At 44.3% G+C, this 27,841-nt stretch overlaps 1 protein-coding gene across 12 annotated transcripts in view; it reads left to right on the top strand.

Annotated features, from left to right (window-relative positions):
• The window catches only part of MARK3 (microtubule affinity regulating kinase 3), a 117,412-nt gene extending 92,874 nt beyond the window's left edge, over nt 1–24,538 (top strand). For 3 of the 12 annotated variants that reach the window (XM_032134656.2, XM_032134652.2, XM_032134664.2), the window contains 6 exons: nt 185–288; nt 11,246–11,401; nt 12,072–12,329; nt 19,402–19,428; nt 21,392–21,436; nt 24,144–24,538. In XM_032134656.2, the coding sequence (XP_031990547.1) occupies nt 185–288; nt 11,246–11,401; nt 12,072–12,329; nt 19,402–19,428; nt 21,392–21,436; nt 24,144–24,489 (936 nt within the window). In that variant the 3' untranslated portion in view covers nt 24,490–24,538. The remainder of the gene's footprint in view (nt 1–184; nt 289–11,245; nt 11,402–12,071; nt 12,330–19,401; nt 19,429–21,391; nt 21,437–24,143) is intronic. The other 9 variants (XM_032134658.2, XM_032134661.2, XM_032134663.2 and 6 more) reach the window with 7 other exon arrangements.
• Nucleotides 24,539–27,841: the final 3,303 nt, after the last annotated feature.

Here is a 27,841-nt window from a genome sequence, read left to right as displayed (position 1 = left end):
TTGATCCTGGGAGGCAGAGCCAAGATTGCTCCACTGCACTCCAGCCTGGGTGACAGAGTAAGACCTTGCCTCAAAAAATAAGTAAATAAAAGACTGGTATTCCTATTTATGTAGATAAGTTCATTTTTTCTCATTGTACTGTATTTACCAAATAAATTTAAGACAAAAATGCCCTTTTTTATAGAGTAACATAGCATCTGGTGGAATGACACGACGAAATACTTACGTTTGCAGTGAGAGAACTACAGCTGATAGACACTCAGTGATTCAGAATGGCAAAGAAAACAGGTAGGAAATTCTACCTGTTTGTAAGAAAAGTTGTTTTTCCCAAGAGAAGTGGAAGCATGTTATTTACTGCTTTGTTTTTATAATCATTTTCAAATTAAAACTGTAAGTATTCTCTGAAGGTAAGTTAAATTTGTATACTAATTTTTAGCAAGATACTAGAATTCTAAATTCTTTTTGTTGTCCAGAGCATCATCCTCCTGCCTGGCTGTGTATGATGATTAAAAGGATTGAGTTAAACCCAGGAGGTTTCCTAGAGGAAGTAGATAGTAAGCTGTGGTTATGTTGTAGAACAGTGAATAAGGAAATGGAGATTGTCTTGTGCTCATTAATAACTTGAACAAAAGCTGAAAGTGGGGAAAGATAAGGACCTGAGGCAGAGAGTCATACCTTGGGAGAATGTACAGCACCAGGCAGCATTAAAGGTCAGCAGTTTACCAAAGGGTCCAGATGGCTGAGTCTAAATAGAAACGCTGGAGAAGCCAAGAGAAGTGGAGAATCCAGCCTTCTGAATGGTTTTAATTTGGCTTCATAGCAAGCATACATAGGATGAGCGTGATTTTAAAAACACAGTGATGTTACATGTCAATAAGGAGAGCATCCTGTCATGCACATGATTTTCTTGGGGTTTTGAAATAAAATAAGTAGAGTCAGTAAAATGGGATTAGATAGGTCTAGAGACTCTGAGGTGGGGTTAGTCTGGGTGGAGAGAAAAGAGAAGTTAGATTGGTAGAGAACAGTTAAATATGCTATATTCTGTTCAGAACAAATTTCCCAGGCTGGCATGGATTTTCCCTCTTTGTTTTTGGAAGAGCAGTAAGTGTACATCATTCTTTTAACTTGAACATTGTTTGCATCAGAATTGTTCTGACGTTTACTTTCTGCAGTTACAGTGTAAGGTTCTGTTTCTTAATCCTAACCTATGTTTGATCTCATTAGTCAAACGAAATGTTTGATCACTACATTTTGTGACAGCCTAATCAAAAATTCTCTCCTCTTTCTTCCTGAGTTCCAAACTGCTTATCACTTCCCTGTTGCATAGGCCACTTAGGATGGAGTTGATATGAGGAGTAACATTTGTTCTGTAAGATTATGGTTATTATTCATTGAATTTTTAGCAATATTTACATTCTCTTGTTCTCTTTTCTGACTTGTGTGTGTGTGTGTGTGTGTGTGTGTGTGTGTGTTTCAACATTGTCTTTTTTCTTATTATTAAAAACTATTAAGAACTGGAGTGTAGCAGCTGGGGTAGATAGTTTACAGATAATGATTGGTATAGGTATTTTTTTTTTTTTTTGAGACAGAATCTCGCTCTGTCGCCCAGGCTGGAGTGCAGTGGCGTGATCTCGGCTCACTGCAAGCTCTGCCTCCTGGGTTCACACCATTCTCCTGCCTCAGCCTCCCGAGTAGCTAGGACTATGGGTGACTGCCACCACGCCCAGCTAATTTTTTGTATTTTTAGTAGAGACAAGGTTTCACCATGTTAGCCAGGATGGTCTCGATCTCCTGACCTTGTGATCCACCCGCCTCAGCCTCCCAAAGTGCTGGGATTACAGGCGTGAGCAACTGTACCCAGCCAGGTATTTCTTTAAATAGTAGTCTACTCTGGTAGATTTGTATTATAGTTCAATTCTTAACTCTCAAATTTCTTCTAGTTCAAAAGTGACTTAATAGAAAATATCAATAGAAGACTTAATTAGAATTTTCTGGTGTTATAGATTTTAGTTTACAGGACTACAGAAATGTTGTTTCATGGTCAGGCGCAGTGGCTCACACCTGTAATCCCAGCACTTTGGGAGGCCAAGGCAGGCGGATCACTTGAGGTCAGGAGTTTGAGACAAGCCTGGCCAACATGGTGAAACCACGTCTCTACTAAAAATACGAAAATTAACCATTTGTGGTGGCGCGTGCCTGTAGTCCCAGCTACCAGGGAGACTGAGGCAGGAGAATTACTTGAACCCGGGAGGCAGTTTGCAGTGAGCTGAGATCACGCCACTGCAGTCCAGCCTGGACGACAGAGCAAGACTCGTCCAAAAAAAAAAAAAGTTGTTTCATTACCTTTACTACTTCTAAATTCTGAAAATGCACTACCCAGCTCCTTCTAAACTTTAGGATATGTGGCTGTCTGAGGTGCACAGTCAGTCTCCTCAAGGGTGTTAAGACTAAGATCTGCTCTCTGCTCCCATCCTGTGCTACACATATCATACACCAGGCACATGCATATATGCCTGTGTCAGAATTCTGATTCTCTTTTCCTAAAATTTTTTGTTTCACTCTTTGGAAACAATATTTAAGACTTCTTTAATTTCTTTGGCATCATTTCCTTTCTGCATTCCCCCTGGAGACACCTGCCTTGTTGGGGCCAACTCTTTCGTATCCTGACCTGTCTCATTGTTTCTCTTAGCATCAGTCATTGAAATACTTTGCTTTTGAAGGTGTCATCTTTCTCTTTAGTCAAAGAGAGTCTCAGCGCCAAACCTTAAAAGACAGGGCCCATTGTTTTAATAATATTTGGATTTTCCTTTCCTATCTTATAAATGAATTAAAAGACTGGAAAATTGTTGGGTTTAACTTCTTTAGTTAAGGCACTAAATGTGACAACTTTCCCTTAAAATTGATGCTTGAGTCTTCAGTGAGATACAATTAGCTTTCCCTGCACAGATGACTTCTTCGGCAAATTGTTCCTTTTCCCTGTCTTCACCCACCCATGTATCTTATTTCTTCACTAATTTAAAATATGGGTGAGCTGTAGGATGCCTGGACCTATGTTAACTTCTGAAACAAACACATTAAGTTCCAATTTTAGCCTTAAATATTTTCAACATTTAGCCTTAAATGTTTTCTTCTTTATATGAGTGTTCATACAGAATTTCAACATGAGAATAATGATGGCTGGTTTTTTAAAAACTGTGTAAAGGTTTAAACCAAAGACTCTAGATATCTTAAGCCCTTACTACCTTCAAAATCCTACCATAAACAGGGTATTTTAAAGGCTTACTAAATGCAAGGCCTTTTCTCGTCATAGGCAATATAATTAATTTTAATAGCTTTTTTCTTTTGAAAATTAGTTTTATTAATTGGTTCTTACTAGGTCAGTCTTTATCAGCTTTCCTGTGGGAACAATAAAGTTAATGATGCAGGGAGCATAGGTTAGGGCCAGTTGTTACTTTGGTACAAACACCTGTGAGTGGTTTTCTGAGACTAGTTTTAAACTGGTTGTGCTGAAGGCCACCCCACTTTGTGCTGTAATTATTCTGCTTTCTGATGTTATTCTCGTAAAATGGCCAGATTCCAGGCCATTGGTGTAAACTAGGCATGAGAAGGTTTGATTACACCTTCAATTGTGTGATTCTATCATGATGGTATAGGTTTGCAGTGAGTCTTAAACCACATAGCACTGACACATAGTGAGTACTCAACAAATGTTAGCTTTCGTTGTTAATTATAGACTGTTCAGACAAGGTTATGAAGAATTTTTTCTTAGTTTGCACTGACTAAACCTAATCTCTCAAGTTAATAATGTAGCTAAACCACCTACATAGCAGAGACACTCTGCTCCTATGATTTCATATGCTTTAGATACCCGGATGACACTGTTTAGACTACTTCATTTAAAGACCCCAGAGAAGTGACGTGATGGTGTTACAGTAATGCAAACAGAATCTTTTCTATTTTTTTTCTTTTTTTCTTTTTTTTGCGATGGAGTCTCGCTCTTTTACCCAGGCTAGAGTGCAGTGGCACAATCTCGGGTCACTGCAAGCTCCGTCTCCCAGGTTCATGCAATTCTTCTGCCTCAGCCTCCCAGTAGCTGGGATTACAGGCACACACCACCACATCTGGCTGATTTTTGTATTTTTAATAGAAATTGGGTTTCACTAGACCAGGCTGGTCTCAAATTCCTGACTTCAAGTGATCTACCTGCCTTGGCCTCCCAAAGTGCTGTGATTACAGGCATGAGCCACTGCGCCAGGCCCACAATCTTTCAAATAAATTTTAGATATTGGATATTACTGTAAAGTTTCAAAATTGTGAAGTGGCTTTCTTATTTTATCCACTTACCCTGCATCAAACCACACAGAGATTGAGCAGAGAATTGAGGACACTTAGCTTACGTATCTTTGGACTACATACAAAAGTTGCTTTTTTTAGGCCGGGCGCGGTGGCTCACACCTGTAATCACAGCATTTGAGGAGGCTGAGGCAGGTGGATCATGAGGTCAGGAGATCGAGACCATCCTGACCAACATGGTGAAACCCTGTCTAAAAATTAGCTGGTCGTGGTGGCATGCGCCTGTAGTCCCAGCTGCTTGGGAAGCTGAGGCAGGAGAATCACTTGAACCCAGGAGGCAGAGGTTGCAGTGAGCTGAGATAGCGCCACTGCACTCCAGCCTGGCAGCAGAGCGAGACTCCGTCTCAAAAACAAAAAAAAAAGGGCTGAGCACAGTGGCTCACCCCTGTAATCCCAGCACTTTGGGAAGCCGAGGTGGGCGGATCACCTGAGGTCAGGAGTTTGAGACCAGCCTGACCAACATGGAGAAACCCCATCTCTACTAAAAATACAAAAAAAAAAAAAAATTAGCCAGGCATGGTTGTGCATGCTATAATCCCAGCTACTTGGGAGGCTGAGGCAGGAGAATCGCTTCAACCCAGGAAGCAGAGGTTGCAGTGAGCCAAGATTGCACCATTGCACTCCAGCCTGGGCAACAAAAGCAAAACTCCATCTCAAAAAAAAAAAAAAAAAGCGTTTGGCCCAGGTGCAGTGTGGTTCAGACATGATCATAGTGTTGTAGCCTTGAATCTGGTTCAAAGATCCTCCTTTGGCTTTGAGACAGAGTCTGGCTCTGTCCCCCAGGCTGGAGTGCAGTGGCACAATCTCGGCTCACTGCAAGCTCCGCCTCCCGGGTTCACGCCATTCTCCTGCCTCAGCCTCTCCGAGTAGCTGGGACTACAGGCGCCCGCCACCACGCCTGGCTAATTTTTTGTATTTTTAGTAGAGACGGGGTTTCACCGTGGTCTCGATCTCCTGACCTCGTGATTCACCCGCCTCGGCCTCCCAAAGTGCTGGGATTACAAGCGTGAGCCACCGTGCCCGGCCCCTGCGTTGGCTTCTTAAGTAGCTGGGACTACAGGCGTGGACCACCACACCTGGCTAATTTTTTATTTTTTGTAGAGATGAAGTCTTCCCATGTTACCCATGCTGGTCTCAAATTCCTGGCCTCAAGGGATCCTCCAATCTCAGCCTTCCAAAACACTAGGTTTACAGGCATGAGCCACCATGCCTGCCCTTGGACTATATTTTTAATTCTGCTTTTGCCCAATCACTGAGTATGCTTTAAATCAGCAGCCAATACATTTCTTATCAGGATGTTCTGATAGGGGCTAGAGGTCATACCAACAAATTCAAAGTGCCTATCCCTTAGTAACCTTAAGTGGATTAATGTTTTAGAAAAGATAGTCAAGGCCGGGCGCGGTGGCTCACTCTTGTAATCCCAGCACTTTGGGAGGCCGAGGCGGGCGGATCACGAGGTCAGGAGATCGAGACCACGGTGAAACCCCGTCTCTACTAAAAATACAAAAAATTAGCCGGGTGTGGTGGCGGGCGCCTGTAGTCCCAGCTACTCGGAGAGGCTGAGGCAGGAGAATGGTGTGAACCCGGGAGGCGGAGCTTGCAGTGAGCCGAGATAGTGCCACTGCACTCCAGCCTGGGTGACACAGCGAGACTCTGTCTCAAAAAAAAAAGAAAAGAAAAGATAGTCAAGACTGGGCACAGTGGCTCACAAGGCCTGTCATCCCAGCACTTTGGGAGACCTAGACAGGATGATCACTTGAGGCCAGGAGTTCAAGACCAGCCTGGGCAAAGTAGCTTGAGACCCCCGTCTCTATAAAAATATTTTTTTTTAATTTTAAAAGATAGTCATGAATACAAAACAGTTGGGAAGATTAATAGGAACTCAACTTCATGCAACTTGAATTTTAAGAAAAACATTGCTATTTCTATCAGTTAAGGTTTAAATGTAGACCAGGCATGGTTGCTCACGCCACCATGTAATCCCAGCACTTTGGGAGGCCATGACAGGAGGATTGCTTGAACCCAGGAGTTCAAGACCAGCCTGGGCAACATGGTAAAATCCTATCTCTACCAAAAATACAAAAAAATTAGCTGGGTGCCAGGCACAGTGCCTCACGCCTGTAATCCCAGCACTTTGGGAGGCCAAGGTGAGTGGATCACCTGGGGTCGGGAGTTCGAGACCAGCCTGGCCAACATGATGAAACCCCATCTCTACTAAAAATACAAAAATTAGGTGTGGTGGTGGGTGCCTGTAGTCTCAGCTATTTGGGAGGCTGAGGCGGGAGGATGGTTTGAGCCTGGGAGGTGGAGGTTGTAGTGAGCTGAGATCACACCATTGTATTCCAGCCTGGACAGCAGAGCCAGACCCTGTCTCAAAAAAATAAAAATAAAAAAATTAATGTAATACAGCTACTATGAACCCACAAAAACTTAAAAAAAAATTTTTAATTATAAAAAAAGGTAATACTGGAACTGTTTTGCCTATGTAAATTGTGGGCTAGACTAGGAAATAAAACTATCATTTTTAACACTTTTCTGGGGGGAATATTATTCGAATTTCATAACAATTAACTTGATGACCTTTTAGAATATATATGTGGACCATTGTGATGTCAGGGCTGCCTGTTGTAAATAGGATTTTTGTGAGCTTGATTGTACAAAATTGAAATTTGCAAATATCTTACTGAGTTTACTGTTTTCCTTCTGGGTGTTAGGCCTACTGTAGAAGTCAGAAAAATCGGAAATACTTTGTTGCTTGCTTTGTGAAACTCATGATGTGACATGGATTAAATTTCTTAAAAGTTTATTTAATTGCCTTTAAAATTAGTATGTCAAAAAGTTTATTTATTTATTTATTTATTTATTTTAATTTGAAACAGTCTCTCTCTGTCACCCAGACTGGAGTTTAGTGGCATGATCTTGGCTCACTGCAGCCACCACCCCTGGGTTTAAATGATTTTTATACCTCAGCCTCCTGAGTAGCTAGGATTACAGGGGCCCGCCACCACACCCAACTAATTTTTGTATTTTTAGTAGAGATGGGTTTTTGCCATGTTGGCCAGGCTGGTCTTGAACTCCTGGCCTCAAGCAATCCATCCACCTCAGCCTCCCAAAGTGTTGGGATTACAGGTGTGGGCCACCACGCCCAGCCTCAAGTTAATAATTTATAATCCCAGCACTTTGGGAAGCCAAGACGGGTGGATTGCCTTAAGCTCAGGAATTCCAGACCAGCCTGGGCCATGACGAAACACCGTCTTTACAAAAAAAAATTTTTTTTAATTTATAATGAGAAAATAAATTTACATTTCCTTCTTAGGTCTCTAGAGGATCCGTTTTTTTGCTGCAAAGCATCTGCCCACACCCTCTTACAATGCTTGTTGTATGCCTTAAAGATCTAGCTTGGCCTGTCAGCAGTGTGCTTCATTGGGAATCGATGCAGCACCCTCCTGCCTGCAGGCTAACTAAAAGCCTCTTCCTTCTCCAAAGACTTTGGGACCATTTGTATTCACCAGGGAAAGGGTCAAACAACTGCGTCTGCTTCCCCTGCTTTTCTTGGCGCATCTACTGATACTAGCTCCTAATTTGGGCAAGAAAAAAGTCAACAGCTGGAGGTAGAGTGTGTTGACCCTGGACTCACCCTGAAAGGTAAGGGCACAAGAGATAGTTGTATTTAGCTGTATCTTGTTAGAAAAATACATTTGTGTAGCCAGGCGCAGTGGCTCACTCCTGTAATCCCAGCACTTTGGGAGGCCGAGCCAGGTGGATCACGAGGTCAGGAGTTCGAGACCACCCTGGGTAACATGGTGAAACCCCGTCTCTACGAAAAATACAAAAAATTAGCCGAGCGTGGTGGCGGGCGCCTGTAGTCCCAGCTACTCGGGAGGCTGAGGCAGGAGAACGGCGTGAACCCAGGAGGCAGAGCTTGCAGTGAGTGGAGATCACGCCACTGCACTCCAGCCTGGGTGACAGAGTGAGACTCCATCTCAAAAAAAAAAATAATAATAACATTTGTGTGCATTCATGTGTACGTGTGTCTGTACACATGTACAAGAAACAACTGAGCATTTCTTTTAAAACCTTAGTCAGTTAGAACTGTCTCTGTTGCAGGTGACAGAAAACCCAGTCTAAACAGGCTTAAATATAAAAGGGCTGTTAGTTCATATAACTAAAAAAAGTCCAGGGCTAGAGTTAGGGTCCATCTGCTTCTGCCTCCTTGGCCGTAGTTCCACGATTGGGCTTGGCACCGTCAGACATAACTTCTTCCCGCACACAGCTATGCTCAAGCAGAAGCCCTCAGGTTGTCTCCTTGATCTGTGTGGGGCCTAGAGTTGCTTCCACCAAAGCAAAATTTGAGTATTGTTGCTGCAGGAAAAGAATGGATACTGAGTGGCAGAAATACGAAACTGAATAAATTTTTGTCTTTGTAAGACATTTGCTTCCAGTCCTTCTCAGACTGTGTAAATTCTCCCAAGTCAGAGGACAGAATTCTCAAACAAAAATGCAGGGACAGAACCAGGCACAGTGGCTCACAAGGCCTATAATCCCAGCACTTTGGGAGGCCGAGGCAGAAGGATCACTTGAACCCAGGAGTTCAAGACCAGCCTAGCCATCATAGTGAGACACCATCTCTACAAAAAATTTAAAAATTATCCAGGCATAGTGGCACACTCCTGTGGCTGAGATAGGAGGATTGCTTGACCCCAGGAGGTTGAGGCTGCAGCAAGCTGTGATAGTGCCACTGCACTCTAGCCTGGGTGAATAGAGCAAGACCCTATCTCCAAAAATAATTTAAATAAAAATGTTAATTCAGGGACAAGCAGCTCTTGATTTTAAAGATGTATCTCCCTTACGTTGGGGATATCAGAATTCCAGTTGCTAATTGATTAATCTGCTCTGTTAGGAGAGCGTTTATTGAATACCTGCCCTGCCAGGCTTTCTGCTTACACTGGTGGGGGGCACATTGACAAGATTTTGGGCTGTGTTTTCAGGGACCTCCAGCAGAGAAGGGTCACTAGGATACAATGTGGCATGCATGAGCTAAAAACAGAGGTGATGTAACTCTCAGAGGGAAAGTGGATCAGATAATACTTCATGGAGATGACGACGTCTGGTTCATTTTTGAAGAGTAAATAGAAAGATCCCAGCCCTCCATACCAAGAGAGTAACTCCTGCAAACATTTTCTGACCTGGTGCTTGGCCAATGGACCACACATGATCAGGAAGGCTAGAAAATTGAGTTCCAGGAGGGAATGATAGAAGGCAAAGCCTAGAGAGATGGCAGGGGCCAGACTTCAGGGGCCTGGGGTTGTGTACTTGCATTCTGAGTCGAGGAGACTGAACTTTGTACCAAAGACTTGGTGTTCTGTAGAGGTATGAGAAGATGAGTGACAGGGTCTGGTTTATATGTTAAGAAGTTCTCAGCTGTAAGGTGAATAGATTGGAGGTGTTGGGGCAAAGGCAGGGGACCCAGTGAAGGCAAGGAGTGAGGCTCTATACTGAGGCCCTGGTAGAAGTGGAGCAGATGGGCCACCTGAAGAGCTACTAGGAAGTTGACACCAACAAGATGTCGTTAGTCTGGGTATGGGGAGTGAGGGAAAGGAAGAACTTGCCAGTTTCCAGGTTTTAATCCTTCCAAAGGATTTCTGCAGAAAGACACTGGAAGAGCTGTATTCCTACTTATCCTTAAAGGAAAGAAACTGCCCTTGAATTCCAAGGACATGATTACTGAGCTAGAATTCCAAATAATGTGTCCCAGTGAGACTCCTGTGGGTAGTTTTGTCTGGTAACTGTGTGTGTTAGGTGAAACCGCAGACTTCCGGCCACTCTATCTTACCGTGTCTGTTAACAGTTAATTTGCTCTGATGAATTTGCCCATCTTGGAGAAGGGGGCTCTGCTGACCGTTTTTTATCTTGGAGTAAATGTCCTTTGATTAGGAAGGTTCTAGACTATGTTGTTAAAACAACATTGGAAGGCTGGGCATGGTGGCTCATGCCTGTAATCCCAACACTTTGGGAGGCCAAGGCAGGCGTATCGTTTGAGCCCAGGAGTTCAAGACCAGCCTGGGCAACATGGCAAAACTCTCTCTACTAAAAATACAAAATTAGCCAGGCATGGTGGAGTGCGCCTGTATTCCCAGCCACTTAGTAGGCTGAGGTGGGAGAACCGCCTGAGCCCAGGAAGTTGAGGCTGCAGTGAGCCATGATCTTACCACTGCACTGCAGCTAGGTGACAGCAAAACCCTGTCTCAAAAAAACACCAGACAACATAGGATACTGTGTAATATAACAGCTAGTTCCTATACCTGTTATCTTATTAATTCATTTAAAATACATCAGTGTGGGCTGGGTGTGGTGGCTCACACCTGTAATCCCAACACTTTGGAAGACCAAGGCGGGAGGATCACTTGAAGCCACAAATTTAAGACCAGCCTGGGCAATATAGCGAGACCCTGTCTCTACAAAAAAAAAAGTAAATAAAAAATAAAATATGTCAGTGTGTTTTGGGAACAGGTTGAGAGCATAGCATGCTCATATTATATATTCATTTTACCACTTAGATTTGAATTGAGGCATCTCTTAGAATAGGTTTTATTTTGTGCATACCCTCAGAGGACATTGTCCCTCTCATAGAAGCAGATATTCAAACATGTAATCTGCTATTTTCTTTTAAGGTAATACATTTTTATGATTACTGTTTGAAAAAAAAAAAAAAAAAGCAACTATAGGTTAGCAGTTGCTCCAGAATCTCCAAAACAAGCTTAAGGGATTTTTATTCTTTACCAAAAATGAGATGCCTTGGGAGGAAAGTGTGTGCATTACACACAGGTTGCTCTGTGGTCACTGCTCCTTCATACTGTGTTTCTGCCTCTGCCTGAACCCAAACCCCTCCCAGCCTGACAGAAATGTTCGCTTACGCAGCTAGCCCTGCCTCAGTTTGTACATCTACCTGTCGGCTGAGACATCAGAAGTCGATGTCCATGTCAGCCTCTGGGCACCCCAAGATGATGTTACCTCCAATAGACAGTGAAGGAGATAACTTCAAGGCTATGTAAGAAAAATGCACATTCTTTGTGAAACTAATGTGTACCCACTGCTTCTTAATTTTGTGCTGTGGATTTTATAATCTGAGATTTTGTTACCATTGTCCACAAGGTGTCCTTCCTCCATGTGATTTTAGTTAAGCACATCTTGTGTCATGATGTCCTCGGTTGTGTATTGTGTGTCTTTGTGCCTTTGCGTACTGCAAAGTGTATAAGAAGTTCCTGCTCCTCCCAAGTTGCTTTCAGCATGTGGAATTTTATACATATATCATTTGTGTACTTCCAAAACTTTTTAGTTGCCTGTTCTTCAGTTACACCTGCATATCCTTTATTTCTTTGGCATTGGCACAGTTCTCTGTATGTAAGCAATTTGAGAGGGAAGCAAAGGGGAAAAGTTTGAGTTAGCTGTTCTCTGTCCTAGAATTTCTCTGCATTAATCTTGTCTTTGAAAATATATATAATACTGGTCCCTTAAACTCCATGAGGCTTTGTCTCATTATGTATTGTTCTTTTGGTACCCTTTCTCACTTAACTTACCTTTTGCTCCTAAGTCCTATAAAATACTCCTTGGATCTGGATTTTTATACCCGATTTTCTCCACTGTGTATGAAAGGTATATTGTGACTGTAAATTTTTGTATATCATGTTCTGAGAGCTTCTTACTTTCTGATCTTATAGCACTATTCCTGATCAGAGAACTCCAGTTGCTTCAACACACAGTATTAGTAGTGCAGCCACCCCGGATCGAATCCGCTTCCCAAGAGGCACTGCCAGTCGTAGCACTTTCCACGGCCAGCCCCGGGAACGGCGAACCGCAACATATAATGGCCCTCCTGCTTCTCCCAGCCTGTCCCATGAAGCCACACCGTTGTCCCAGACTCGAAGCCGAGGCTCCACTAATCTCTTTAGTAAATTAACTTCAAAACTCACAAGGAGGTAAGTGCTAGGTGCTGGTTGTTTTGGAGTGAACACGTACAGCAAAAGGAAAGATGTCTTTTTTGTTGTGTGAAGCCACTGCTGCCTGGATGCTTTTCAGTCTTCCTTCAGCTCATGGTTTTCTGGTTTTATATATATCTAACTTTATACTTTTAAACCTTTAAAGTAGAAATTGTAGAGCTCAGAGTCCTCATAACACTAAAAGTTAACTAGCATTTAGGAGGTTTTTGTTACTGTTCTTTGATTATTGTTCCTTTTGCTCACATATCTGTCTGCATGGCATGTTGGTTGTTGTTGAGCAGGCAGACCTCGAGTTCTGGTGTGGGGTGGGGGCTGGCACTCCGTAACAATCAGCAGGAAAGACCATGCATGTCTTTCATAATCATCTTCAGCCCCAGAGGAAAGAGATAGCTTTTTTCTCACTTAATTGTTGTTAAGGAGCAGTAAATTTCTTAGAGTCCAAATCTTGAAAGTTTCTCTCTCAGTCTTAGTAATTTATATTGAGAACAAGGTAATGTCCTTAAATGGTATCGTTTTGGAGAAAAAATCTGTGGTTTATTATCAAAAAATAATGTTACTATTATTAAGTTATTTTTATTAAATGCTGCATGATTCTTGGCTGATGGTCCTGGAAATTTTTAAAAATGTTCCATGTGTCTAGTAGGCTAGCATTTGGGGCCTCAGTAAACTCTCAAGGGTCCTTTGAGATAACTTCATTTCCATAACCTTGTTACCTGTTACAAAAGCCCAGAAATACTGGCTGCTTCAAGAGGAAAAAGAAAGGGTATCACTTTGAACCATAAACAATAGTGAAAGGCACCTTTCCAAGAAGGAACCCAGGAAAGCCAAGAGCCCCTGCAGTTTCAGGACATCCTTGGGGAAATGTTTTGAAATTAAGCCTAGCTGTGGATGAGTCTGTCTGTGGTATCTTGCAGGTTTGCCTGGGACGGACCCTCTTATTTGTCATCTGTAGCTTACAGGACAGCAGTAGGAGTCTTTCCCGGGTCTGAAATGATCAGTACCCCCCTCTGTTTTTCTGCATTCCCTATGGCCTATAGCGTATTACTTCATTTCACTCCATCTCCATTATTTAAACTAAGTTAAATGTAATCTTATATTCAATCATCTGAAACTTCGGTGAGTCACATTAAAGTCTGATCTGCTTATTATTAGGACATGGAATAGATTAGGGAGTAGTATTCCTTTTTTTTTTTTTTTTTTGAGACGGATTCTCACTGTCGCCAAGGCTGGAGTGCAGTGGTGCAATCTTGGCTACCTTCAACCTCCGCCTAGATTAGGGAGGATTTCTGACATCCATTAGCATTAACTAGAAGTCAGATGCGTCAGAAGGTTTCTATTTACCCTCTTACTCGCTTCTTAGCCCCTTTATTAAGCCACCTCATTTTAAACTGGGCAAAACAGAATCGGCCAAAGAGCTTTGCCAGGTTTGGGGCACCCATTCATGACCAGCCAGCAAGAGAGACAGTGAGTTCAATCTGAGAAGAGTCTGGTGACTCCCAGAATAAATCATTCCTTCCTGGCCAGCCGTGGTGGCTCACGCTTGTAATCCCAGCACTTTGGGAGGCCGAGGCGGGTGGATCTCCTGAGGTCAGGAGTTTGAGACCAGCCTGACCAATATGGTGAAACCTCGTCTCTACTAAAAATACAAAAATTAGCCAGGCATGGTGGTGGGCGCCTGGAGTCCCAGCTACCCAGGAGGCTTAGACAGGAGAATTGCTTGAACCCAGAAGGCAGAGGTTGCAGCGAGCCAAGATCGTACTACTGCACTCTAGTCCGGTGACAAAGCGAGACTCCATCTCAAAAAAAAAAAAAAACCTTGAGTTTATTTGTCTTCTTTGTACTCTTTTTTCAGTCATTGTAAGACTAGTATTGGGCTGGGCCAGGTGGCTCATGCCTGTAATCTCAGCACTTTGGGAGGCCAAGGAGGGCGGATCACCTGGGGTCAGGAGTTTGAGACAGGCCTGGCCAACATGGCAAAACCCCATCTCTACTAAAAATATAAAAATTAGCCAGGGGTGGTGGCGCGCGCCTGTAGTCCCAGCTACTCTGGAGGCTGAGGCAGGAGAATCGCTTGAACCTGGGAGGCAGAGGTTGCATTTAGCCAAGATCACGCCACTGCACTCCAGCCTGGGTGATGACAGAGCGAGACTCTGTCTCAAAAAAAAAAAAAAAAGACTAGCATTGGCCGGGCACAGTGGCTCACGCCCATAATCCCAGCACTTTGGGAGGCCGAGGCAGGTGGATCACCTGAGGTCGGGAGTTTGAGACCATCCTAGCCAACATGGAGAAACCCAGTCTCTACTAAAAATACAAAATTAGCCGGGCATGGTGGCACATGTCTGTAATCCCAAAGAGACTGAGGCAGGAGAATCGCTTGAACCCAGGAGGCAGAGGTTGTGGTGAGCCAAGATCACACCATTGCACTCCAGCCCGGGCAACAACAGTGAAACTCTGTCTCAAAAAAAAACAAAAGACTAGCATTGATTTTATTACATGTATATAATGGAAAAAAGGAAACAAGATTATCATTGATAAAAATATCAGCTACCTCTTTTTTTTTTTCCATGGAGTCTCACTTTATCGCCCAGGCTGGAGTGCAGTGGCATGATCTCAGCCCACTGCAACCTCCGCCTTCCAGGTTCAAGTGATTCTTGGCTTCAGCCTCCCGAGTGGCTGGGACTACAGGCGCCCACCATCACGCCTGGCTAATTTTTGTATTTTTAGTAGAGACCCGGTTTTATCATGTTGGCCAGGCTGGTCTTGAACTGCTGACCTCAAGGGATCCACCACACCCAGCCAAAGCTACCATTATTTGAATGCTTATTATGTGCTAAGGTAGATATCTATATACATAGATACAGTCATATTCATTTTATACATATAAATATGTATGTACATTATATATATGCATATTTTATGTATAAAATGAGTATCATACACACATTTATATGTGTGAAATGAGTATATTTATACACATGTACAAGTGTGCACACACACTCCTCATTTAATTTAATCTCCATAGTCCACCCCATTTTGTAAAAGAAACTGAAGGTGAAGTTTGGAGAGATTAAGGCACATATTTTAAAAAGTATCAGGGCCTGGTGCAGTGGCTTACGCCTGTAATCCCAGCGCTTTGGGAGGCCAAGGCAGGTAGATCAAGTAGATCACTCAAGGTCAGGAGTTCAAGACCAGCCTGGCCAACATGGTGAAACCCCATCTCTACTAAAAATACAAAAATTAGCTTGATGTTGGGGCACATGCTTGTAATTCCAGCTATTTGGGAGGGTGAGGCAAGAGGATGGCTTGAACCCAGGAGGCGTAGGTTGCAGAGAGCCAAGATCACACCATTGCACTCCAGCCTGGGCGACAGAGTGACACTCCGTCTCAAAAAAAAAGAAGTATCAGGCTGAGCCAGGTCTATCTGACCAGACCCTGCGCTTTTAGCCACTACACTGTGCTCCCCTTAGAAAAAAGTTGCAGGTGTGACAGTTGCATTACATTTATTTCATATATTTGAATTAAAATTAGAGACTCAGGCTTGTTGTTTAAAAGAATTCTAAGTGGTCATCTTATTTACAATTTCCAGGCTATTACCACCCCCAGATTTTTGCGGAAAGGTAGTCTTTTATCCTGTCTTGTTAAAGTTTATTAACTGAGGTCCGTTGTCTCCCTTAGTGCTATACTTAATCAGCTATTGACAGTTTGTTCTTGAAAACAATCAAAATCCTTGCTAGAGTGGTTGAAAGTTCTTATCCTCCTTTAGCAATAATTGCTAGGATTAAAATTGCATTACCTGAAAGGCTGAGGTGTTTGCACTTAGATGCTGCAAGGGAGATCTGGTGTGGCCAGGTCTGGAGAGGGCTGGAGTCAGGAAGCCTGCACTCTGCTTGGAGAGCACATGGCTTTGGAGAGCTATGGGCCCTTTGTAGTCAGGAGCAAAACTCTCTCCCCTTGGGATCAGGCCTGGCCTTGCTCAGAGACTGCAGTCACCCATACCCTGCAGGCAGAACAGCCAGGCACACGCAAGTGCCTCTGCCCTCAGGTTGATCCATGTTGCCATGGGCAGTGTGAAGCCCTCCTCCTCCTCCTGCCTCTTTATACTTCAAGGGATTATAGGAGGAAAAGTTAAGAAAAGCACTCCTATAGTAATTGACCAGTAACCCTGATTTTTCCCAGTGGAAGATTAGGAAATGGCCAGGCACCATGGCTCATGTCTATAATCCCAGCACTTTGGGAGGCTGAGCCACATGGATCACTTGAGCCCAGGAGTTCAAGACCAGCCTGGACAACATAATGACACCCCATCTCTATTTTTTTTTTTTGAGACGGAATCTCGCTCTGTTGCCCAGGCTGGAGTGCAGTGGCACGATCTCGGCTCACTGCAGTGTCTGCCTCCTGGGTTCAAGCGATTATCCTGCCTCAGCCTCCCAAGTAGCTGGGGACTACAGGTGCATGCCACCACACCCAGCTATTTTTGTATTTTTAGTAGAGACAGGGTTTCACCATGTTGGCCAGGCTGGTCACAAACTCCTAACCTCAAGTGATCCGCCCACCTCATCCTCCCAAAGTGCTGGGATTACAGGCATGAGCCACCACACCCAGCCTTTTATTTATTTATTTATTTTTATTTTTTTTTTTTTTATTTTTTTATTTTTTTATTTTATTATTATTTTTTTTTGAGACAGTCTCGCTCTGTCACCCAGGCTGGAGTGCAGTGGCGCGATCTTGGCTCACTGCAAGCTCCGCCTCCCGGGTTCACGCCATTCTTCTGCCTCAGCCTCTCCGAGTAGCTGGGACTACAGGCGCCCGCCACCACGCCTGGCTAATTTTTTGTATTTTTAGTAGAGACGGGGTTTCACCGTGTTAGCCAGGATGGTCTCGATCTCCTGACCTCGTGATCCACCCGCCTCAGCCTCCCAAAGTGCTGGGATTACAGGTGTGAGCCACCGCGCCTGGCCTATTTTTTTAATAAAAAGAAAAAAAGTTTGGAAATGGACCAGGCACTGTACATGGCTCATGCCTGTAATCCTAGCACTTTGGGGGAAGGTGAGGCAGGAGGATCATTTGAAGCCAGGAATTCAAGACTGACCTAGGCAACATAATGAGACCCCCATCTCTACAAAAACATTTTTTAATTAGCCAGGAGTGGTGGTGCATGCCTGTAGTCCCAGCTACTTGAGAGGCTGAGGCAGGAGGATTGCTCGAACCCAGGAGTTTGAGGTTACAGTGAGCTATGATCACACCACTGTACTCCAGCCTGGGTGATTGTGCAAGACCTTGTCTCTAAATAAATAAATAAATAAATATTTAAAAGTAAAAGAAAATTAGGAAATAAAAATATGTCTTAAAGACCTTTTAATCATTTTCAACTAAAATATTTTGGATAATATTGCAGTATATATTAAAGGTTTTCGCATGCATGATTGTACTGTTGATGATGCTGCTGTATACCACTGATCTGATTATGAAGTGGTTGGCAGTTATTTGTAGTAGTCAGACTTTTTTAAATTGGTAAATTAATACCTAAAGCAATGCCAAAGTTATCCCAACCAAGGATTTCATTAATCCAGGCATTCAGCAGATATAGATGACTGCCTGCTATATACAGTTACGGAACTGGACTTTACAAATAGAAATTAACAAACTCAGCCTATTTTTGCCCAGGGAAGCTGGTCGCATTGATCATAAAAACCTCATTCGTAGTTTGAAAAATATTTTGTCAGATTGTTTTCAGCACAACCTGCACATCTCCTTAAATTTTTTTAATAACCTGAGTTACCCCTTTTAAATAGAATTCTTCCTGTTTATTACATAAAAGTAAAATTCATACTGTTGTCTTGCCACTTAGTTTTTATTCATTTTGAGATCTAAGACTGAAAAGTCTACTTTAGTTTAAATCCCAATCACCTATTTTTTTCTTAAAAAGTGATTTATGGGCTGGGTGCGGTGGCTCACGCTTGTAATCCCAGCACTTTGGGAGGCCGAGGCGGGCGGATCACGAGGTCAGGAGATCGAGACCACGGTGAAACCCCGTCTCTACTAAAAATACAAAAAAATTAGCCGGGCGTGGTGGCGGGCGCCTGTAGTCCCAGCTACTCGGAGAGGCTGAGGCAGGAGAATGGCGTGAACCCGGGAGGCAGAGCTTGCAGTGAGCCGAGATTGTGCCACTGCACTCCAGCCTGGGCGACAGAGCGAGACTCCGTCTCAAAAAAAAAAAAAAAAAAAAAAGTGATTTATGTCATACCACTGTAGCAAATAATATGTTAATGTTTGTTTGATTTTCCTGAAAGAAGTAATGATTTTTTCTTAGTGGTCAAATATTTTATAATGAAATTTTTAATGTTTGTATAATAAGAAGGCAAGATTTTTGTTCATAAGGTATTCTGAAGAAAATTGAAAATGTTTTATTAGTACATTGCAAATGACTTGTCACTTCTTTAACATAAGACATAAATTTTATCTTAGAAAGTGTATCTGGCCAGCGCAGTGGCTCACGCCTGTAATCCCAGCGTTCTGGGAGGCCGAGGTGGGCTGATCACTTGAGGCCATGAGTTCGAGACCAGACTGGCCAACATGGCAAAACCCTGTCTCTACTGAAAATATAGAAATTAACTGGGCATGGTGGCGTGCACCTGTGATTCCAGCTACTCAGGAGACTGAGGCACAAGAATTGCTTGAACCCAGGAGGCATAGGTTGCATTGAGCTGAGATTGCACCACTGCACTGTGACAGAGCGAGACTCTGTCTTTAAAAAAAAAAAAAAAAAAAAAAAAGGTGTGTCCATCTGAAGAACTTTTAATTTACAGCTAATGTCAATATGTACTGCTAAACCTTTTCTTACTTTTTCTGATATATTAAAAGATCACATACTCATTTAATTACCTGTAATAATTTTACTTTTTCAACAAATGTCAGCATTTCTTTGTTGATTGGCCAGAGAAGGAACCCTGCTTTGTTTTTTTCTTTCTCTCTGTAATTGATTAGATTTTCTGTTTAATTTGTGAGAGTTATTTTTGTTAATTTTTTTTTTTTTTTACTTAATTTCTTTTAGAAACATGTCATTCAGGTTTATCAAAAGGTAGGATTTATATATACACATTTATTTTTCAATCCTCACTCCCAAATGGCTCCTGCGATTAACATTAGGTTTGGCTTTCTGGCCCTGTTTTTTCCTTATAAACTAAACTTTCTGCTGAGAACTAAATACTTAATTCCTTGAAAGGAAATTGAAAAGAAATAGATTAACTCTGTCAGGCATTTTAAAGGGACTATGGCACCCATGCAACAAAAGGCTGATGCATGCTCTGTGTATTTTCTTTCTTTGGTAGAATTATTTAGCATCCAAATAATTCTGTCTTCATACTAATAACACTTAGCATGCTCCTGTTTGAAGAATGAGATGCTCAGTAATGTTAATGTACAATTAATGATTATCCACAGGCATGCAAAAGGTAAGTGGTAATTGTGTTATTTTTATTTCACTGAGGATGGAATTAGCAAAAGGCTTTAAAATGACAGGAAAATTAGCTAATACAGAAAACAAGCATAAAATTCAAAGCTACAGCCTCATTTGATTTGGCTTTTTCAGAAATTAAAATGTGAACAGCTGCATAGCAGAAATGTTTTAATATTTTCAGAGTTGAAAGCCACTTTCCAGCAACCACTGAAGAAAGAGTATGTCATTATTTTTACTTAAAGCACTACAGTAAGTGGTGTTCTGATTTTATTAATATTTTTTAGGCCAGGCATGGTGGCTTATGCCTGTAATCCCAGCACTCTGGGAGGCATAGGCGAGCGGATCACTTGAGCCCAGGAGTTCGAGACCATCCTGGACAACATGGCAAAACCCCGCCTCTACAAATAATACAAAAATTAGCCGGGCGTGGTGGCACACATCTGTGGTCCCGGCTACTCAGGAGGCTGAGGCAAGAGGATCACCTGAGCCCTGGGAGGTCAAGGTTGCAGTGAGCCATGATCATGCCACTGTGCTCCAGCCTAGGGGAGTGAGACCCCGCCTCAAAAAATAAAAGCATATTTTTTGATGGTGATAATTAAGAGACCAAAAATGTTGCTTTCTTTTTTTTTTTTTTTTTTTTTTTTTTTTTTTTTTTTTTTTTTTTTTTTTTTTTTTTTTGAGACAGAGTCTTGCTCTGTCGCCCAGGCTGGAGTGCAGTGGCGCAGTCTCGGCTCACTGCAAGCTCCGCCTCCCGGGTTCACGCCATTCTCCTGCCTCAGCCTCTCCGAGTAGCTGGGACTACAGGCGCCCGCCACTACGCCCGGCTAATTTTTTTGTATTTTTAGTAGAGACGGGGTTTCACCGTGGTCTCGATCTCCTGACCTCGTGATCCGCCCGCCTCGGCCTCCCAAAGTGCTGGGATTACAAGCGTGAGCCACCGCGCCCGGCAAAATGTTGCTTTCTTAATGCACACATTAATGAAGGGCTACGTTGTACCTGTGCCTCTCAAGTCACCAGAAGGCCAAGCTGCAGGTCAAAACTGTGGGAAAAGCACTTTCTTCCTGTTGGCAGTTCCATTCTATTATTATTTTTTAATTGATCTTCCCACGTCTGATTTTTCCTTGGACAGAACAGGTAATAACTGAATATGGAATCCAGCTGATAGCCTCATTGGCTTTTAATTGGAAACCCATTGTACTGTGTGGTGCAGTTAGAAAGTGAGAATAACCCCATTCTGAGGCCGAGTGTCCTCAGGCTGAAGAGCCAGCAGGAGTGCCTGCTGTGCGTGCGTGGTGTGCAGTGTGCAGTGGTATGGCGTGCAATGTGTGTGATGGGTGCAGTGTGTAGCATGGAGCTGGCCCCTGTGCACACCCCTGCAGCCTTGTGGAAGAAGGTAGCGCTGGCTCAGTCAAATGAGAGGAAGAGTTTTCATAAGCCCAGCTGGTGTTTAAAACGTGTTTTGACTTTGTTCATTTTATGGTGTTGCTGTTGGTTTTGATGATGGTTTACATGTACTGGCATGTAAGATTTCTTTTCTCTTTCCCTCTTTCCCTCTTCTCTCTGCTTCTACATTCTGTTCATTGAGGCTTCCAACTGAATATGAGAGGAACGGGAGATATGAGGGCTCAAGGTGAGGGAAATGATTTTTACTTAAAATTTTTTTCAGGTGTTTACTTCATTTCTGTGGCAGAGGCAACACTATTTTCTGAATGTTCCCTATTGTATTCCTGCTGCCGCTGTAGGAGTTAAAACTTAGAGAGGTTGGCATCAGGTAGAGAGGGTGGCCACAAGGGGGCGCCAGCCTGCCATGAGCACCGTCCAGATCCAGCTTGGCCTCTGCTCTACATTTGTGTTTGTGTTAAAAGCATGGCAATGCCTTCAGCCTTCCTGCCTGGGCGTTAACAGCCTTTGGAGGTCTGGGTTGGGTAGCAGTGCTTAGAGAAATAAGCCCTCAGTTCATCACTGACTCCTCACATGGTTCTCTTCACAAGGAATAAAAGCAAGGTACTTAATAGAATGTCCATATTTCAAACTAGATACATTTTCTTCTAAGAATGGTGATTATATAGTTGAGTGTTTTGCTTTTCTTTTTTTTTTTCTGAGACACGGTCTCGCTCTGTCACCCAGACTGGAGTGTAGTGGCGTGATCACGGCTTACTCAGGCTCCCGGGCTTATGCGATCCTCCAACCTCAGCCTCCTGAGTATCTGGAACCACAGGCACTGCCACCATGCTGGCTAATTTTTGTATTTTTTGTAGAGATGGGGGTCTCACCATGTTGGCCAGGCTGGTCTCAAACTCCTAGGCTCCAGTGAACCTCCCACCTCAACCTCCCAAAGTGCTGGGATGACAGACATGAGCCGCGGCGCCTGGCCTTGCTTTTCCATTTTGCGTAGTTATCATTGCATGGATTTTGGGGGAGGCAATCACCAGGTAGCCTTAGGACTCTGTGTCCCTAGTTCTAGGTCTCTTCCACTTGTGCCCTTTTTTATGCCAGTCACTAGCAGACTATTTCAGGTCCTCGTTCACCGTTTGTCCTTTTGGTCCTTCTAAAAGCCCGCTTCTGGTCATATGACCTTTCTGAATTAAAACCTTCAGTGACCTCCACTATTTCACCCGGCCACGTCCCTGCGAGGCCATGAGTGGCATGGTCCAGGCTGCCCCAGCAGCCCCAGCTCCACTGCCCCATCAAGGCAGAGCATTGGGGTAAGTGCCAGGCAGCATTCCCCCTCCAGACCTCCCCATCCCAGCCAGGAGCAGGCTCTAGATCCTGGTTTGTTTCCCCACCCATAATAGGAAGGTGAGATAATAGGGCCTACGTGGGCATCAAGTAAGTTGGGGCCTGACCACCACAAGTGCTTATTAAGTGCCACCAGCTGTTGTGGGGGTGATGACACTGTGCCTCCAGTTCCACTCAGTCTGTGTACTTTATTATGCCACAGACACATCCTGTACTTTCCTACCTTCCCTTTGGCTGTGATCCCCTCTACGCAAAACAAAAACTCTTCCCTATCTCATTGCATTTTGTTGAAATCCCATGGCTCTTCATAGCTCTCCTCAGATGCAGGCCCACCCCCACCCGTGCCATTTCCTCCTTGTCTCATCCTGCCTGTCACACTCTCCTGCTAGGCGGGCTCCACCTCTTCTGCTGCCCTCTAGAAGATGGCCAGCCTTTCCTGTGCTGCTACTGTTGCCTCACCTTACAGTCTTCCTGGCTCCAGATTAGTTTGAGAGCTTTTGCTTATCTTTGTAACCCATTTAGTATCTAACATGGCATTTTATACATAGGAAGCTTCTCATCAGTATTGGTGGATGGGAACCAAATTGAATACTAGCAGGTTGGTGACACGGAGAGCTATGTGCATATGTAAAAGCTGTAGCCCCTCACCTCTGGTTAGTTGGCCATAGGATGGAGTGTACTTAAGGTACATAGACTATTTTACTCCCAAGAATGCTAGGCACTCACTGTCTTAATTGAGGCCACCAGATACACACATGAGAATATAAATAACGGCTTGTGGCAATAATGACTAAATGCCAAGCAATGACTGGTAAACCGTGGTGCTCCCTAGAAACCCAGGCCTGGGCCTTACTTATGCTGCCTCTTGGGCATCAGACCAAGGCTTACATTCTGAATCCACAGGACATCCACATGGGTGGTGTCAGTCCTCCACAGACAGAGAAGTGTCCCATTGCATTTTTCCATCTATTCCAGTAGTAAGATTGTGTCATCTAAGATTTTTGCTTTAACTGTATAATTGGACGTTTAATTAACAAACCAGAGAGGAGGAAAAACAATGAGGTAGGTAGAGCATCATGTTCAGCCTCAGGGCTGTACAGCAAAGCAATTTTAGACTGCGGATGTTGAGTCTCTAGTTACCCTGAGTGCCAGTTACAGTGATTCACATCTGAAAGAACAGTGTTGCAGGAGAGGGACAGCCCAGGGTGGATGGGTGGGGTGGGCAGGAGCTGGCTGCCAACTCCCTCCCTGAGCTGGGCCTGCAGAGCCCTGAGTGGAGGAGTGGGGCATGCTGTCCCTTTTGCCTGATTTCCAAGGATTCTGCCTAACCAATTACTTTGTTCATTTTAGTAAGCACAGGTGGCTGGTGAAGATTTTCCAGCCAGGTAGATGTTTTTGTGTGTGGCTTATGACTTTTAGGGGGTGGGGGAAGAAAATAGACGAAAATAGACTTAGTTACAAATGTGAGTCTGTGCAGGAAAATGTGGAGGTCAGTCGTTAGTTGTGTTGTATCAAAGATGTGAATGAGGAACTAGCTGAAGCGTAAGAGGTTGATTTTCCTGTACGATTAAAAATAAACCTGCCTCTATGCATTTCAGTCGCAATGTATCTGCTGAGCAAAAGGATGAAAACAAAGAAGCAAAGCCTCGATCCCTACGCTTCACCTGGAGCATGAAAACCACTAGTTCAATGGATCCCGGGGACATGATGCGGGAAATCCGCAAAGTGTTGGACGCCAATAACTGCGACTATGAGCAGAGGGAGCGCTTCTTGCTCTTCTGTGTCCACGGAGATGGGCACGCAGAGAACCTCGTGCAGTGGGAAATGGAAGTATGCAAGCTGCCAAGACTGTCTCTGAACGGGGTCCGGTTTAAGCGGATATCGGGGACATCCATAGCCTTCAAAAATATTGCCTCCAAAATTGCCAATGAGCTAAAGCTGTAACCCAGTAATTATGATGTAAATTAAGTAGCAATTAAAGTGTTTTCCTGAACACAGATGGAAATGTATAGAATAATATTTAGGCAATAACGTCTGCATCTTCTAAATCATGATATTAAAGTCTGAGGACGAGAGCACGCCTGGGAGCGAAAGCTGGCCTTTTTTCTACAAATGCACTACATTAAAGACGTGCAACCTGTGCGCCCCCTGCCCTACTTCCATTGCCCTGAGAGTCAGCGTGTGGCCCCATCTCTATGTGCCTCCCATCTGGGTGGGTGTGAGAGTGGACAGTATGTGTGTGAAGTGGTGTATATGGAAGCATCTCCCTACACTGGCAGCCAGTCATTACTAGTACCTCTGCGGGAGATCATCTGGTGCTAAAACATTACAATTGCCAAGGAGGAAAATACTGAATTACTGCTAAGAATTAACTTTAAGACTAGTTCATAGTTAATACAGGTTTACAGTTCATGCCTGTGGTTTTGTGTTTGTTGTTTTGTGTTTTTTTTAGTGCAAAAGGTTTAAATTTATAGTTGTGAACATTGCTTGTGTGTGTTTTTCTAAGTAGATTCACAAGATAATTAAAAATTCACTTTTTCTCAGTAAAATCTTGCATTGTCTCCTAATACTGTATTTAACACACCCTCAAGTTGAGCAAAAGTAATGTGTATGAAGGCTTGGGGCCACGTGGACCCTAGCAGGGATCCCAGCGTTTTGTGATTACCAGCATATTTTTTCTCCCAAGGCAATAAAGAGAGAAGACGGCCCTCATGGTGACCCAAGAAGGAAGGGAATCCAGAGCAGCTGCAGCTTAATGCTGGGAGTTGTGGCACAGCCCTATGGAGAAACACCAGGTCTTGACGGTTCTGGGTTGGTTCTCTGTGAAGTATGTAAATTTCCTTTCTCTTTTCTTGTGATTCAGTACATGAATCAGACCTGCGGCTTTTGTCCAACACCTACATGGTTGTGTAGGGGTAATGAGCTCATCACTCATTGTGTTGCTTTATTCTCACAGGGAAGTTGTCACACTGATTGGTGTGCTATTTTGGGTTCTGGGTTTGTTGTTGGTCAGAGTATGAAAGTCTGGAGGCCGGGCACAGTGGCTCACACCGGTGAGCCCAGCATTTTGGGAGGCTGAGGCTGGAGGATCATTGAGTCCGGTAGTTCAGGACCAGCTTGGACAACGTGGTAAGACCCCACATCTTCAAAAAATAAAAACATTGCCCGGGTGCAGTGGCTTACGCCTGTAATCCCAGCAATTTGGGAGGCCAAGGCGGGCGGATCAAAGGAGATCAAAGGTAAGGAGATCAAAACCAACTTGGCTAACATGGTGAAACCCTATCTCTACTAAAAATACAAAAAAATTAGCCGGGCGTGGTGGCGGGCGCCTGTAGTTCCAGCCGCTTGGGAGGCTGAGGCAGGAGAATGGCGTGAACCTGGGAGGCGGAGCTTGCAGTGAGCCGAGATCGTGCCACTGCACTCCAGCCTGGGCAACAGAGCAAGACTCCATCTCAAAAAAATAATAAAAATTAAATAAATAAATAAATAATAAAAACATCAGCCAAGTGTGGTGGCACACCTGTGGTCCCAGCTCTTCAGGATGCTGAATTGGGAGGCTTGAGCCCAGGAGGTTGAAGCTGCAGTGAACTGTGATTGTGCACAGCACTCCAGCTTGGGCAACAGAATGAGACCCTGTCTCAAAAAAAAAGAAAAAGGAAGGAAAGTCTGGACAGTCAGTCAATCAGAAATATTGTCTCTCTCTAGCGTGGGCAAGGCACTGTTGTGATTGAGATCCTCAGTGAGCAAAACAGACCCCTCTCTCCTTGAGCCTGACATTCTAGGCAGTGGATAAACAAGTAAGTTACCTAGTATGGAGCACAGCAGCAGGTGTGAGAAAGCGCAGAGCAGGCACGGGGTTCATCAGCACTCTGGGTGTGATGCTTGGGCAGAGGCCTGGGTGGGCACATTCACGCAGATTTCTGGGGAAGAGCACTGCTTGGGCCTGAGGCCTGAGTGCACGGCGTGCCTGGAGCAGAGTGTAGAGATGCTTCTCCTACATGTCAGCAGCTGAGGGGATGACGAGCCTTGTGGCCTTGGGCTTTCAGAGGGTCACCAGGCAGCTATGTTTGGAACTCACTGAAATGGGGCAAGGAGAAGCTGGCAAAGCCGCCTGGAGGCTCTCAGCAGTAATACAGGCAAGAGGTAGTGCAGCCTTGGGTGAGGATGGGCCTTGGCGCAGATGGTGGTTGGGTTTTGGACATATTTTGAAATAAGAGGCAACTGCATTTTCCCTGGAGTTGGATATGAGGTGAGTAGAGCCAAGGACAGCTTCATGATTTTTGATCTGAAAGCAAAAAGGCCGGAATTGCTGTTAGTTGAGATGCGGAATGTGGCTGGGGAGATGTTTGGGGACAGGAGGGGAAGAAGATGAGGAGAGCAAGCTGGGATGTGTTGAGTTTGAAGTCCCTTTAAACACTGAGTGGCGACGTCTAGTGGGCAGTTAGATAAACATGTGAGGGGTTCGGCTGGGTGCAGTGGCTCACGCCTGTAATCCCAGCACTTTGGGAGGCCGAGGCGGGTGGATCACGAGGTCAGGAGATGGAGACCATCCTGGCTAACATGGTGAAACCCTGTCTTTACTAAAAATACAGAAAATTAGCCGGGCGTGGTGGCGGGCGCCTGTAGTCCCAGCTACTCGGGAGGCTGAGGCAGGAGAATGGTGTGAACCCGGGAGGCGGAGCTTGCAGTGAGACGGGATCGCGCCACTGCACTCCAGCCTGGGCAACACAGCGAGACTCTGTATAAAAAAAAAAAAACAAGGCCGGGCGCGGTGGCTCACGCCTGTAATCCTAGCACTTTGGGAGGCCGAGGCAGGTGGATCACGAGGTCAGGAGATCAAGACGACAGTGAAACCCCGTCTCTACTAAAAATACAAAAAATTAGCCGGGCGCAGTGGCGGGCTCCTGTAGTCCCAGCTGCTCTGGAGGCTGAGACAGGAGAATGGCGTGAACCCGGGAGGCGGAGCTTGCAGTGAGCCAAGATCGCGCCACTGCACTCCAGCCTGGGCGACAGAGTGAGACTCCGTCTCAAAAAAAAAAGAAAAAAAAGTGTGAGGATTGGGAGAGGTCGGGTCTGGGAGAGGCCATAGGAAGCCCTCAGCAGGTGGAAGGCTCCTGTTCAAAGCTGTGAGACAGAGGAGAAACCAGGACTGAGCCCTGGACACAGCATGGGGAGAGGCCCGGGGAGAAGAAGTGAAGCTGGCAAGGCCCTGGAGGGCCCTCCAGGTGTCAGGCAGGTGGACATCATGACCTAAGGCTCACCTTGCGGGAACTTTCCAACTTGACTTTTTTTTTTT

Source organism: Hylobates moloch, unplaced genomic scaffold, assembly GCF_009828535.3.
Source record: "Hylobates moloch isolate HMO894 unplaced genomic scaffold, HMol_V3 SCAFFOLD_16, whole genome shotgun sequence".
NCBI lineage: Eukaryota > Metazoa > Chordata > Mammalia > Primates > Hylobatidae > Hylobates > Hylobates moloch.
The sequence above is the reverse complement of the archived record's forward strand: the minus strand, read 5'-3'. Positions and strand labels throughout refer to the sequence as shown.